Source organism: Esox lucius, chromosome 4 (assembly GCF_011004845.1).
Source record: "Esox lucius isolate fEsoLuc1 chromosome 4, fEsoLuc1.pri, whole genome shotgun sequence".
In the NCBI taxonomy this organism is placed as follows: domain Eukaryota; kingdom Metazoa; phylum Chordata; class Actinopteri; order Esociformes; family Esocidae; genus Esox; species Esox lucius.
This window is the reverse complement of record NC_047572.1, coordinates 18309240-18324774: the sequence shown is the minus strand read 5'-3', so window position 1 is coordinate 18324774 and position 15535 is coordinate 18309240. Positions and strand designations below refer to the sequence as shown.

General features: G+C 42.9%; 2 protein-coding genes across 5 annotated transcripts in view; both read right to left on the bottom strand.

Annotated features, from left to right (window-relative positions):
* Nucleotides 1-122: 122 nt before the first annotated feature.
* Nucleotides 123-11098, bottom strand: pdlim3b (PDZ and LIM domain 3b). 2 transcript variants are annotated; one of them, XM_010898275.5, is made up of 8 exons: nt 10854-11098; nt 6069-6220; nt 4827-4911; nt 4044-4111; nt 3572-3787; nt 1422-1549; nt 1170-1281; nt 123-694 (listed from the first exon to the last, which is right to left on the bottom strand). In XM_010898275.5, exons 1-8 carry the CDS (start codon nt 10944-10946, stop codon nt 505-507), a joined length of 1044 nt encoding a protein of 347 aa, XP_010896577.1. In that variant the 5' UTR covers nt 10947-11098; the 3' UTR covers nt 123-504. The 2 variants fall into 2 exon arrangements, with proteins under 2 accessions (XP_010896577.1, XP_010896583.1); XM_010898281.5 differs by lacking the exons at nt 3572-3787; nt 4044-4111 and adding an exon at nt 4304-4491.
* Nucleotides 11099-13314: 2216 nt separating this feature from the next.
* The window catches only part of sorbs2b (sorbin and SH3 domain containing 2b), a 54614-nt gene continuing 52393 nt past the window's right edge, over nt 13315-15535 (bottom strand). For all 3 annotated transcript variants that reach the window (XM_029119302.2, XM_010898259.3, XM_034291744.1), the window contains 3 exons: nt 15416-15459; nt 15185-15291; nt 13315-14867 (listed from right to left, as the gene is read on the bottom strand). In XM_029119302.2, the coding sequence (XP_028975135.2) occupies nt 14806-14867; nt 15185-15291; nt 15416-15459 (213 nt within the window). In that variant the 3' untranslated portion in view covers nt 13315-14805. The remainder of the gene's footprint in view (nt 14868-15184; nt 15292-15415; nt 15460-15535) is intronic.

Genomic DNA, 15535 nt, shown 5'->3' with positions numbered 1-15535 from the left:
TTCCTAAGATGTAGTCTTTAGAATCAGCTACAGAACCAATCCAAATCAGTTGCACAACCAGTTGGACAAGGACAGGACAAAATTGGAAGGAAAAGTGACAAAAGAATTGAAAATGATCTGTCTATGTTTGTATTATGTTTTATTACAGGTTGTAACCACTTTTGCAACATATTCAGAAAACCTGCCTTTAAATCACAAGGTACAGTTGATATTCACAAGGCATAACAATATCTTTATTTTTTTAAAAGCTAAATGGTTGCATTTTTGGCAGTGATAAGCTAATTCCCAATCACATTGTAATGCCCACAAGTAATTATATGAGCCGTTCAGTTCAGGGGGTATTGCTGATAAATACCACTGTAGTATGGCATATCCTCTGTGCAACTTGTGGAACAATATATATTGTTTTTCCCAAAAAGTATGAATGGGGGGGGGGGGGGGGGGTAAGTTACAGTTTTTGTTCCAGTTCATTAACAGGTGTGCAGATATACTCATCCACTGGTCTCAAGCTGTGGGGTAAACAGTGACAATATCGTGACCCTCGGGAGGAATCGTCCGTGCCCGGGCGTGGGTCTCGCAGTATAGCTGCCCCTCCACAAAGAAGTAGCCCTTCTGCTTCAGGTTTATGTTGCAGTCTGAGCACACAAAACATCCAGGGTGACGGAATTTATCTCTGGCCTTCACCACTGTGCCTCTGCAGGGAAGAAAAGAGACACGGCTGCCTTAATATGCGTAATCTTGTTTGCCAGACACTTCCTGCCAATGTTTAGAATTATTGTTATTATGCTCTATGCACAATTAGCCTAGGTTATACTTTGCCTAGATTTATGCATCTACAACCACCACTTAGACCATGGTGCTTTGCAACAGCAGATGTTCCCGACCACATCAGACATAGCTCAAAGGCAGGTATATCCTCTTACTCAGCCCTTTCATGTACATCTTACTTCTATCGCCCAAAACCAAAAGATGAGACAGAACTGGCACGGCCCCGACAGTCATCCTGTATATCCTCACCACAAAGACATGCCTGCCACGGTTTCTCATTACTTTGCCTGTTCACGGGTATCATTTAGTGGAAGTACCCTGGGGTTTCTGAATTCTAATTGGTTTTGGTTGAGTCGTTGTTGGACCACTAGATCAGACATCTCTGGGTGGTGGGTACTCACACTATGCCGTTTCCACACTTGTCACAGAGGGGTAATTTCTGTAGCGACCCTGCCAGCGGTGGAGGCTTTGTCACCGGAGCTCTTACACTCCTGGTGACCAGCGGCTTTACTCCTGTATTAACCAACGAAAACACTGGTTGACTGGTTGTGCGTAAGGCTCAAACATTGTTATGTCTAATGTGTTACTAACCATAAACCATCGGTTTAAAAAAGAAACTTGAGGTTGAATTTGCATGCTTGGATTTGGCTCACCATCAGTCTCCACATGTTCCTGCAGAGCCTTAAAGGAGCCTGACTGACGGGGCTGATGTGGCCTCTCGTCATCATCCCGGAGCATCCGATATACGTGAGAGTCCTCGATGGATGTCAGTGTTTTTCCACTGGGAAGCAAGAGTAGACAGGATTTTAATACAGGTTTTTCAGGAAACCCTGTAGCATTTACCATAACATATATAAGAAGATGTGAGCAAAGTTAGTTCCAAAAAGTAGCTATGTTAGCACAAATACACATTCATACAGAACCCTAAGGTTTAAACCAAAATTGTAACCCTAAACCTAATTCTAATCATAATTTAAACCCTAACCTACACCTCCATTCTATTTTTACAAGGTAATAACCGTTCTGTGATCCACTGTCTTCTGCTTCCCACTGACACCTAGAAATACACATACACACCTACACTGAGGAACAGTCTGATGAGTACATTGGCTTTCCGAAGTATTCAACGCCCTTGAACTTTTCCAAAGGTTTCTGTTTTACAACATGACATCTAAATCAATTAGGAGCTTTCTCACTGATCAACACAAAAAAGTTAATGACGTAAAGTGTAAAATAACGTCTACAAATTCTTCTAAATTAATTTAGAATACAAAATCATTGATTGTATTCACTCTCTTTAGTTAATATTTGGTAGAAGCACCTTTGTCAGCAATTTTTGCCACTCTCCCATAAAGGCATCTTTTGGGAAGCACCCAGGTTATTGTTGCAGTATGCACAGTGGCTCCCAGCTCATCTTCCCAACTCATCTTCCCAGCCCATCTTGCCTGCTCATTTTCCCAACTCATCTTCTCAGTTCATCTTCCCAGCCCATCTTGCCTGCTCATCTTCCAAACTCATCTACTCAGTTCATCTTCCCAACCCATCTTGCCTGCTCATCTTCCCAACTCATCTTCTCAGTTCATTTTCCCAGCCCATCTTACCTGCTCATCTTCCCAGCCCATCTTCCCAGCCCATTTTACCTGCTCATCTTCCCAGCCCATCTTGCCTGCTCATCTTCCCAACTCATCTTCTCAGTTCATCTTCCCAGCCCATCTTGCCTGCTCATCTTCCCAACTCATCTTCTCAGTTCATCTTCCCAACCCATCTTGCCTGCTCATCTTCCCAACTCATCTTCTCAGTTCATCTTCCCAGCCCATCTTCCCAGCCCATTTTACCATCTCATCTTCCCAGCCCATCTTGCCTGCTCATCTTCCCAACTCATCTTCTCAGTTCATCTTCCCAGCCCATCTTCCCAGCCCATTTTACCATCTCATCTTCCCATCCCATCTTGCCTGCTCATCTTCCCAACTCATCTTCTCAGTTCATCTTCCCAGCCCATCTTACCTGCTCATCTTCCCAGCCCATCTTGCCTGCTCATCTTCTCAGCTCATCCTCCCAGTGGAGTGCCCTTCTTGCCCGGACACACATGTTCACATTTCTTACCCCTGATTAGTGCTTTTGAAGAACCATATTCTGGATTTGTTTTGAATGTTCTTTTGTCTTTATGTCAGGAGGTTTTTGCACAAACTGAGGGACCTCCCAGACACAGGTGTATTTAACCAGAAGCCATGTGAAACGTCTTGATTCCACACGGATCGACTCCCTTCAACTAATTATGTGACTTTTAAAGATGATGAAAAGATCTTTGAGATGTATCATACCAAAGAGAACTTTGAATTATTTTCATTTCATTTTGACATTATGGACTTTTTTGTGGTGGTTAGTGAACAAAACTCCTAATTCATTGATTTTAAGTTGTAACGCAATAAAATGTGGAAATGTCCAAGGGGGTTGAATACTTCTAAGAACCACTGTAGATACAGTAAACACATGGAATGTATGATTTTAAACCAAAACCGTTTTAAACAAAACCTTGAACCCAAGCCTAAAATACCTTGTATTGTAAGTATAGACTGGCCCTAACCTATGTCCTAACCTCACCAGATTGTCCTTGTTTTACTATACTTGTGAGGCCTGTATGATAACACCTGCACACACACTATATGATCTCACTTTCCCAAAATGTTAAATAGTGTAAAGCTCAAACCAGTTCTCACTGATAGCAATTTGAGTACACACACGCTCACAAACACACACACGCACCCACGCAACGCACGCATGCACTCACGCACAACATGATTACCTTAGAGGGACCTGTTCCTCTAGTGAGGTGGTCTGAGCCAGCTGCTGAGCAGCGGAGGAGGTTTCCCCAGAGTAGAGGTTAATGGGGGAGTTATACTGAGCACTGGTAGGGAGGTGTTGGTCTGGGCGGGGGTTAGCGGACAAGGGAGGGTCAGCGGGGGAGAGGGTGACCGTCTGATGACCGTTTCCCATTTGACCTTGCTGAGGAGGGCACTTACTGAGGGTGAAGGGGTCAGTGATAGCAAAGCCAGCCACAAGTGTCAGGTCACACCATTAGGAGTCAGAGCGAACGGATTTGCAGTCAAAGAGACAAAAACAACACAGGAAAGATTGGAAAGATGAAAGAGGAGGATTTCTTTTAGAGTTACAGCAGCTGTTAAAATAACAAAATATTTTTTTCTATTACCAGATCAATTACTCTGTGATTGAATATTACTGTGCATGGTATTACTGCATCAGTTAAAACTAGTGACCTGCTTTGGCCGGCTGGTATGAAGGGCTTTGGCCTGACATTAAACTTGTGTTCGAAGTAGCCCAGGTCCTGTAAGACAGACAGAAGAGGGTAAAGCAGATGAGGAGTTAGAGAGGTGATGTGAGGTTGTGGAATGAGAGCGGAGCAGCCAGCGAGTAGAGCCAGTTAAGACAGGATGAGTGACACCAGGTGGAGGGGTGAGGCGGGGTCCTGGGTCGTCCGGGGGGGGCGAGGGACCGGACCAGGCTGGCTATCACTCACCCCTCAGGCTTATCGTGAACAAGGCCTGGCAGCTGTCCATGCAGGGCATCCTGGATGTTGCCCGAGGAGTAGAGGCCTATGGGGGTGTTGTAGGAGGAGCTCACCACCTGACGCCCATCCTCTGTGGTGGCCGAAGCCACGAAGGGCTTAGCCTGTCGGTTGTGACCTGTACCGATAGGTTTGAACTCCTGCATGTGGAGCCAGACAGAGACACACACTGCATGCAGTGGTCAAATCTGTTCGAGCTACACTGTGTCGTATGCAAAGCTATTCCGTTGATGTCAACACAGCATCCAGTGGTGTTAGCGATACAGGCTGAACTGTTTCAGATGCACTGACAGAACCTTAGAAATTCCCTGAATATGACAATTCAATTACATGAAAAAAGGCAACAATGTAATTGCAGTGACAAACACACCCACCCACACACAAACACACACATAAACACACACACCAGAAGAAAAACTGATCTGAATTGGAATGCAGTCATTAACCAAAACCATTTAAGCCTTTGAGTACTTACTTGCTGTTCTGCCTCCAAATTGAGTTTAAATGGGTTTGCTTTCCCATCCTCCGTGACTTGGGGTGACCACAGCTTGGTCTCAGGCCTGCATCGTGGAGAGACGGTCCATGGTAAGGCAAGCCCACAACCAGTCTTCCAAGTCCTTCCTTCCTGCCATTACTTAATAACTAATCTTCAAACTGCAGCCAGACAGCTGGCTGCTTAGTATTTTAGCCCAACCATGACCTTGCTGTGCTCATAATTTACTTCAGCAGCTCGACCATCTCTTACGCCACTCTGTCAGTTTTATGAGGTTATTAATCAAATAGATGGAATGCAGCCCCGGGCCCTTGACTGAACGCTGTGGGCACAACTGCCTGTGAAGGCCTTACAATCTCACTACAGCTCAGTCAAGGTGAGTGTGTGTAGAAACAATCACACACACCTGTCTGTATTAACAGATGTTATGTCTCTGCCATATAAGCAGGCCAACCTAGCTTAGTACTAGCTTGATGGTGCCAATGCAGTTGGGTTAGCTCTATGTAGAATTGTCCTTCCTGGATTGCAGCATATCAGAAGCCCCTTTCTCTTTCGTCCCAGTTGTACCAGTTAAGCCCCTTTCTCTTTTGTCCCAGTTGTAACAGTTAAGCCCCTTTCTCTTTCATCCCAGTTGTACCCGTTGACCCCTTTCTCTTTCATCCAAGCTGTAACAGCTAAGCCCATTTCTCTTTGGTCTCAGACATAATAATTAAGCCCTTTTCTCTTTGATCTGTTACAGCAGTTAAGCCCCTTTCTCTTTGTCTTAGTCGTAACAGTTAAGCCCTTTCTATTTTTTCTCAGTCTTAACATTTAAAAAATGTTTTGCTACCATATGGGCTTTTTTTGCCGGATTTGTGTGCAGACTTATGACAATCTTTTTGGTATCAAATGGACTGCATTTTGGATTTTGACTTGTCCACCGCCTTCTGAGTTGTAAACACACTCATGTTAAGATTTTCATGTTTAAAGAATTGAGAGATTTCAAATCTGATCCCTGTTGTGAAGGCCTGTTTATTTATCCATTATACCACATTCTGGATTTAATTTATCATGTTGTTTCCAATCATTCACAATTACTTTAAGCAAAACTTGACCATTGATGCCTGGTGTCTTTTGTAATTGTGTTACCATCTTATTATGCATCATGGATCCTGGTCAAAAGTAGTGCACTATATAAAGGCAATAGTGTGCCATTTGGGAGGCTGTCCCAGACATTCCGCTCACCGTTCAATCTTGAGCCCCAGCTGGTAGGTGGAGTCCTTGATCTTGTTCTGGGCTTCGCTGTGAGTCATCCCTTCTGTATTCAGGCCCTCTATTGCCAGGATGATGTCACCGGGGCAGAGGTTGGCCAGCGAGGCTTTGCTGCCAGGTGTCACCTAGACACCGAGCACCAATTCAGTTCAAACAGCACTAACAGAACAGAAATGAGTGGGTGAAGTGGCTGATCAGCACAGTGGGACACCTCAGTAGGTTGGTGGATTAAAGCACACCGGTTGTTTAAAAAATAGCTACACCCAGAGTGTGAAGAGCAGAGATTAGATGATGAGAGAAAAGGAGCTGATAGTAATGAGAGAGCTGGGGGCTGTGGTGACTGAAAAGTCCATTCTGTAGTTTACATGTCCTATAAATAAAGCTACATTGATATGTCCAGCAATGCATGGTGTCGAACTACAGTCCAGTACAGAAGATCAGGGTCAGTCTACAGTCCTGTACAGAAAACCAGGGTCAGTCTATAGTCCTGTACACAAGACCAGGGTGAGTCTATAGCCCAGTACAGAAGATCAGGATCAGTTAACAGTCCAGTACAGAATGCCAGGATCAGTCTACTATCCAATACAGAAGATCAGGTTCAGTCTGCAGTCCCGCACAGAGGATCAGGGATGGTCTACAGTAGAGCACAGAGGATTATGATCAGTCTACAGTCCAGTACAGAATGTCAGGATCAGTCTACTGTCCAATACAGAAGATCAGGTTCAGTCTGCAGTCCCGCACAGAGGATCAGGGATGGTCTACAGTAGAGCACAGAGGATTATGATCAGTCTACAGTCCAGTACAGAAGATCAGGGTCAGTCTACAGTCCAGTACAGTCGATCAGGTCCAGTCTACAGTAGAGTACAGAAGTTTCAGTCTAGAGTTCAGTCAGTTTTAGTCTACTGTTCAGTAAGGAGGATCAGGACCAGTCTACAATGTTGCCCAGAGGATCGAGGTCAGTCTACAATTGTGTACAGAGGATCAGGGTCAGTCTAAAATGTTGTAAAGAGGATCAGGGTCTGTCTACAATGGAGTACAGAGGATCAGGGTCAGTCTAAAATGTTGTACAGAGGATCAGTGTCAGTCTACAATGGAGCACAGAGGATCAGGGTCAGTCTACAATGGTGTACAGAGGATCAGGCTCAGTCTACAATGGAGTACAGAGGATCAGGGTCAGTCTACAATGGTGTACAGAGGATCAGGCTCAGTCTACAATGGAGTACAGAGGATCAGGGTCAGTCTATAATGGAGTACAGAGGATCAGAGTCAGTCTACAACGGTGTACAGAGGATCAGGTTCTACATTACTGAAAGCCTGCTGATCTAACTGCTGTGGCATCCACTCTGTCTTCAAGCATCAAACCCCTCTTACCCTCTCTGTCTGTCTCTCTTTCATTCTCTTTACTCCCCCTCTCCCTGTGTCTCAAATGAGACTTGACATCATCCTTTGCTTCTCTCCTCTCTGGCCAATCAGTGCCAATCAAGTGGTATTAAGCTCTCCCCCCAGGTTCTTGGTGGAATGCCACAATCCTCATTGAGAGGGCGTTTAGAGAACTCCAGGTTCCTGTGTCCAATAAACGTTGGTACACACTGTGATGGTGGTAAAGACAGCATGTCAGTGTCTCTTCCTCCTTAAAAGGCCGAGAAGATTTGGCATGGGCCCCGCGGTCCAGGAAATGTTCTACAGCTGCAGCATTGACAGCATTTTAAAAGGCTAAATCAGAGCTTGGTATGGCAACTGCACTGCCCTCGATCGCAATGTACTTCAAAGGGTTGATGCAAACGTCGGGCTTCATCACTGGGGCCAAGCTCCCTGTCATCCAAGACCTCTACACCAGGTCATGTCAGAGGAAGGCTCTAAAAATAGAAAATTACCCCAGTCACCCAAGCCATAGACTATTCTCTATGCTACTGCATTGCAGGCATTGGTGTGTGGTACCAGTGCCTGATGTCTTTAATCATCAGAACCTTATGCAGCTTCTACTCCCAAGCCCTGAGATGGTTAAACAAGACTGGCAAATGATCAAATACCAACCCTGCTATGTGTCCTGCTATGTGTCCCCCTTATTGCACTATCCCTTGGGTATTAAGTCCACACAGGTGGGCAAACTAAGACCCATAGTAGGTTTGATTACTCAAAAAGAATGTATAAATGATAATGAACCTATACATGTATTAAGCTGCTATTTTGACTGATCACAAAGCGAATAGCTAGCATTTGAAAACACATCACCGAGAGCGAATAGCTAGCATTTGCCTTATTTCAACACTTTTTGAGTTGACATACTTTTACGTGAGCAACGTCATTTCACCTCTCTGTATAAATCTTGTGTAGTCATAGGCAATACTGGTGATTAGGCAAACTGTTTAAAAGCTCTGCACTCTATCCAAATTACCCACACTCCAGTCCAGCTCCAATGTGTTTGTACTCTGGCTGAGACCTGTTAGATAAATGTAGGGTGTTATCAAAAAGCATTCATTCTCTGGTATTACAGCTAGATTACATGTTGAGTGCATAAAGAAACAGTGATCCTGTGATTTTTCAGAATCACTCTTACTTTATACATGTTTTACGATATATTTTCCCACACAGAAGTCCTAGGTCCAATAGCCATGGCTTGCCACTGAATGTAGATGATAGCTGGGAGAAGGGCCACCAGCAGATTTATAATGGGCACAATGAATGAAGAGCAAAGGTTCCCATGGCGCTACTCTGTTAGAAACAAGGTGATGCATCTGTGTGTTGTTTTAATGGATGAACAAAGATGTCTTGACGCTCAGGAGAACCAGGGAGAGGCTCACATTTACACACACAATCGCAGTCTCACTTAGATAAAACTGTTACCATTCAAACCTATACACATACTAAACACAAATAATTACAGCAGTCATAAACATTCATTGTTACATTGGAAAAGCAGACAAGTGCAGAGTAAACAGGCATACTGCAAAACAGAAGCAGACTGTTTTATCACATACTGGAACACCTGTTTCCTGTCCAGACGTTATCAGCTTCAGACCCAGAAGTAGAGCTGTGGGGCCTCTACCGGAGAACATGTTATCCTCTTGAAAATCCTGCTAACAGGCGATTTCACTATACGTCGCTTTAGATAAAAGTGTCTGCTATGTGATGTAGATTTATTAAGGCCGTGCAGCACCCGGTATAACAAAAGGAAATTACCCTGTTACACAAATGTCCTCTAGCTGCAATGACAGCAGCCAAACACTTTTTGTTATTGTTGATTAGCCTCTTGCACATTTGTGGATTCATTTTGGCCCAGTCTTAAATGCAGTGAGAATCATTCCTGGAGTATGAGCATGACATTTTCATTTCAGTTCCTGCTAAAACATCTAATTTGGGTTCAGGTCAGGGCCATCTCAAAACGATCTTTCTTTTTGGCCATTCTGATGTAATGTTTTTTACAAAATCATCAGCCTCGTAGAATTGTTACAAAGCTGAGCTAGATTATATCCCACCAGTTCTGATTAGAAATTCAAACAGTAGCCAGAAGGAGACAGGATAATATAATCAGTAAGAATGCTGTGTAAAGTATTCTCCAGGTTTTAATTAGAGTGCACAAAGTAATGAGGATGACGTAAACTCTAAAATAACAGCCTACTGAAAATGTACATTTTATAAGTACATATTTTACAAAACCATACCCAAATAATATTGCAAATTAATATGTGAATTAATCGCTGTCTCAATCTTGAATCTTACACATGCTATATAAGTAGTCTCACAATACTCCAAATGAAAATGAGCTGGCCAATCAGCCGTATAGAGAAGGTTAAGCTGACCAATCAGCGGTCTAGAGAAGGTTAAACTGGCCAATCACCAGTCTAGAAATGGTTAAACTTGCCAATCAGCAGTCTAGAGGAGGTTAAACTGGCCAATCAGCGGTCTAGAGAAGGTTAAGCTGGCCAATCAGTGGTCTAGACAAGGCTGGTCAATCAGCCAATTTCCACTCTTATTTTTAATAACTGGTATAACCCACACAGTTCAAACACAGAAAATCTGCTTTTAACAGAAAATCGAATCGCAAAACAATTATCACTCATATTTTATATGATTGTCAAATTTCATGGACATTTGAAAACACATTGCAGTTACTTCAGTAGAATGTCACCCCCCTCATGGGCCCTGGTCAGAAGCTCTGCACTATAAAGGGAATAAGGGTGTGATTTGAGGCTCAGCTTACAAGTGAAGGAGCCCAAGCTTGACCAGTCCTGCCCTATTACAGGTCTGCTAAGTAGCTTGGACTGAGGAGGGTTTTCAGTGGGCTGAAAGTGACATGTGCTCTTGGCTATGACAGGTGTGAAAAGAGATCCCATTGGTGCTTTACTAGACAGCCAGGCAGATGCCACAGATCCTCATTGCATGGACACAGTAACAACAGGCATTATAAAGGCACCCTATTCCCTTTATAGAACTACTTTTATTGACCGTCTAAAGCCTTGTATTAAAAGCAGCGAGGACGATAGGTTTACCTCTGGTTCACAAATGGACAGGCCAACTCCTGCCAACTCCAACCGTCACTACTCCTCATGGAATATATGATAGGGGTCTCACAGAAAAGGTATTGCTTTTCATATGACTCATATCTTAATCCACTCCTCAACAAGGGAGCCCATAAAAGGGAAGCCACAATGCTAAGATACAGGCTCATGGCAAGAAGGTAATGGGACTAAAAGTACAGAACCCCAGCTTCACCACGCACCCACCTTCACCACCCCAGCCTGGTCAGTGTTCACTCACCCTAGTGATGGTCAGAGGCTGTTTAAAGTCCTTCCCTCCAGACAGTCTGAAGCCCCAGGGGGCCGGACCTTCCAGTACCACATTCTGGGGCATTATCTCTGTTCTTGTCTCCCTGTCTCTGGTAAAGCACCAGCAGCAGGCTAATCTAAAGTATTCCCTTTCCCTATACACAGACACACACGCACACACACACACAAACACTGCTCTGCCTCTTCTGTCCCAGTGCTGATTGGCAGTCTCTGTCTGGCCAGAAGCCTTTTAACAAGCCGCTGGGCATGTTAGGAGTAGGATGCCCCACCCTCTGAGTGAGGTCATCCGCCTGTCTGAGGACCTCAGAGGCAGTGTTAGAACTTTCTCTCAGTTTCTGTCTCTCTATCAGCCCCCCCACCCCCATTCGGCTCACGCTGTTGTTTACTGAATCACTCCTCTTCTCTCTTGCTTATTTAGTCTCTACTTTTATCTCTGCTCCTGGTTGGTCGGTCTACAGTAGACATATACCTGTGTGATGACCCTGCCTTGTCAGTCAGCAAGCCAAACCAGTTCCCAAAAACAGACACAGGCATTCAGTTGAGTGTGTCGGACAGACAGACCTGGCTCTGCACCGCAGCACCAGTTTGCCATGACACTGTCTCTGCACCGCAACACCTGTCTGCCATGACACTGTCTCTGCACCGCAACACCTGTCTGCCATGACACTGCAGGGGTTGGGAGATGCTGTTTAGTATTCCCCCCAGAAGGAATGTAAACAGTACTCTGAATGCAGTGGCTCTAGCCTCTGAGGGGGTTTCCAAAACTCACATCTTATTATTCACCAGTAAGTAGATTAATTATACCCAATGCACTACAAAGTGTGCAGGAATGTATTTTTGGTGCACTCATTGTGACGATAGTGATAGGTAGCATACTTTATGGAGAATAGGGTGCCAATTTTGAGGAGAATAAGGAAAGAAGGGTTTATATTTGCTAAGATTAAGAAATGTTTACTTATAAATTGTTGAATATGATTTTCTGCCTGGTGGAAATCTCACTTTTCATTGTTTACAGTCAACATTATCTATGCCTGCAGTCTGTGTGTCTCAGAGAGCCAAAATAAATCCCTCAGAAATACAATTTTACTGGACCTACATGCTTTGACAACATGCCCCCTTATTTGGTGAGGTCTTTGAGGTTGGTTGAGCCACAGAGATTAAGCAGGCCTTCATTACATAATGACCTGGATGAAACCCACACAGCCCTTTCCTTTCCCAGCTCAAAAGGCATGTTGGCAGTCTTTATCACCGTTTTATTTTGTCTCCACCCTTTAGTTTTACTCTTATCAATTCCCAAGGCATGCAAACCACGGGTACATTCACAACTGGGTGAACCCTCTTTTCTCTGGTCTTAAGTCTTATGTTATCTTTCAAAGAAGAGCCAGTCCAATGTTGATGATTTTTCGGTTTAATTTATAAATCACGAGAAAGCACAATTAGTTAAGTTACAAAAGATCTTGAGAAGAGCACCCTGGCTTTCTTTTAAAACGAAACCAGGGAAATTCTCTTGATTGCTGAATTCTGAGAGAAAATACAGCAGCCTGCCTTCCTGCCCCTGGACCCAGGATTGGAACTATAAAAAACTCTGGCCTGCCCAATGGCTATTTATGCAGTTGCCATGGAGGCAGCAGGGACAACCTGAGGACACAGTGTGGCTGGCATGAGACTTCTGTAAAGGCTCTCCGTAATGGCCTGGTGGTGAGGACCAGGCCAGCAGACATTATGGAAAAACCTGAGTTAGAATATGGGAAGTAATGTGGAATTGTGGTGGACATCTTCCACACTTTAAATATGTTAATGTTATTGGTAATACCATTGCAATACTACTTTGACTGCGAGACCAAAAAAATATATAAACAATAATATACAAAAGTAAAATCATCAGACAATGAGCACAAATGGGAAAATTCTATAGAAAAATTGCAGGTCAGGCAAAATGTATTTGCTAAACAATATCACAGAAAGAATGACATATTGTTCCTGTTGGCAAAACCTTTTCCTCAGTCATTCCTTGGTGGGAAGTTGTTGTTTTGGTATTGTAAGGGTTCTGGTTCTATAGATGGTATATGTGACTGTACTGCATAGACAACAAAAGACTGTTGAAAACATCTCTGGTCCAGCTTGGCGGGCATTCAATGCCCAGCATCTGGAAGCTGCACAAACCACCTGGGCCAACTGTCTTACAGAACCTTGATGCAGATCCATTGATTGATCACCATATACATATTTGTATATTCTTTGTACACATGTTTTGATGTGCTGTTTTATTGTAAATATCATTACGTGTCTTATTTAGTTTCTTTGCTGGTATAGCTAGAGGTGTACCTTACACAATAATTTTTTAGGTCGACCAAATGCTCTTTGGGCATGTCTGGTGTTACAGAAATAATGTACGAAATTAAAGTGTGCGTGTGAATGAACTGAATGAGACAGGCAGTGGATTCTTTTTAATCACAGGGACATTTACTGTACAAGACATACAAATCCCAGCAGACTTCACTGTATGATGACCTTAGGCAATAGTGAACACAAAGTTGCATAACAACATTTCTGTATGTCATCATTGACAACATCACCACTTCAAATCATTCAAGTCATTATGTTGCTTTGTGTTCTGAAACATAAAGGCAAGTATGTGGTGAAACAGAATGATTATTGCATAAATCAGAAGCTGATTTAGAGTGGGCTGAATGCATCCACACAGTAAGTAAATTACATAATGTCTAGCACTTACAAGTTGTGACAGATGAGTTCTCCCTAAGATATCTAAATAATTTCAAATAATTCTAAATTGAGAATTTGCAATAACAACAATATGTAAAATGATCATATATTAAACACCATCTTAAAGGACAGTTTCACCTTCAGTTCGCTATTTAAAAATGGCTCATGTTCAGTGCCAGACTTTTTTCACTGGCACTGGCCCATTCAATAAATAACTGCTGTCATGCAGCACATCATTAAAACAAACTAGTATGACATTCTGACATCCTTTCCTCTACTCAACTTGTAAAAAGAAGTCATGTTATACATTGTCCAATTACATAATTCTTCTGTTTCCTTTCATTAATACTTACAGGAATGTCTGGAGAGAAAAACAAAAAACAAACAAGTCTTTAGACATTAAGTCCAGGTTGACCTAACTGCCTGAATGCACTAACAATGTGCACATTGTCAGAGCTGCAACCCTCTGTCCAAAGCCATGTGTTAACTGATGTGTTTAGGAGGAACTTGCTCCCATGGTATAAAACACATCATCACTCTCTGTCAACTATTGCCATGCCTGCCTGTTCACTCCTACTGTGTGAAACCAGAAGACAACCCCTCTCCAAAAGGTTAACAACAATTTCTCCTAACAAAGATTAGCATAATCAATTAAAGTATTTTTAGAACAAGAAAAAAATATATATTTGTACAGTATAAATAAATAAATGGTAAATAGGGCACTTGGTTACTTCGTTATTGTGAAACCCACTTGTCTACAAGGCAGCCTTTCTCTGCGAACTGCTCTCACACTAATCAAACTATCAGTCATTTGTGACCAAATCTGCTTTCAAACGCATCGGTGGCATCCACTTGAGACATCATCGTCTCAGTTGGAGAAAGGTACAATAAAATCACCTTCAAACAAACATTAAAACATACTTTGAGCAAGGACATCCCTTCGAGGCCACTGAGTACATATCTTCTCCCGTTCATCATGAATTATGCATTGTTACTTCTCTTGTGACTGGAACACTAGGTACTTCAGTGAGTACCCCGCTGGAATCTTTATTTTAAAACTTTTTTTTGATGAAAATGGCTAGTCATAGCTGAAGGTAATGTTTCTTGTGTAAAATGTGCTCTCTGAATATATTGAATATTCACTCACTGTAGTATACAACCCCAGTAGTTCTGTTGAAAATCATGACAATTCTTTATGGTTACAGGCGCTTAACATAGTTTCCAGGAAAGGTTCCAAAAAACTTGCTTCTTCTCGATGTACCTTGAAATATAAAGATAACAATATTAAAGTCACTATCTGAAATATATTTCTTTGTTGCATTTATTTTAAGTAGGGGTAACGAATTTGGTTTGTGTCTGATTTTATGGGACAACGACTGTGGAGCTTATTGACATCATTCACTGTCTCAATTCAAACGTATGACTGCCATCTGTTGGCAGTAGCTAAGTAGTACAACCTCTTTATTATATAAATGACTGGCTGAACAGGAGTAGACTGACAACAGACATGCAGAGCCACTACAAAGTCATTATTGTCTTTATTCATATTATAAGAGGAAATGTATAAAATCTACCCACCTACAAACCAGCCATCGTCACACTTCTCCATAACATCAACAACATCTCCTTCCTTGAGCTCCAACTCATCCTCATTACGAGGAGCGTAGTTATACAGGACCTGGAATCTACAGACCAAAATAACGCCCCCTCAATGAGTCGTCACATCAAATAAGCATGAATGTTTCAATGTCTGTTACTACAATGGCCAAGTTGGGAAAGCAAATGACCATGAAAGTAGAGGAGACTTACGGCTCTCCGGCACAATTCAGGGCATCCTGGGTAAATGCGGGCCGCTGCGGAGAAAAGAGAAGCAGTGTCACACGGTAGTCAGGTTCTGCCTGTTTTGAACTTCTACCTCTCCAGCATATT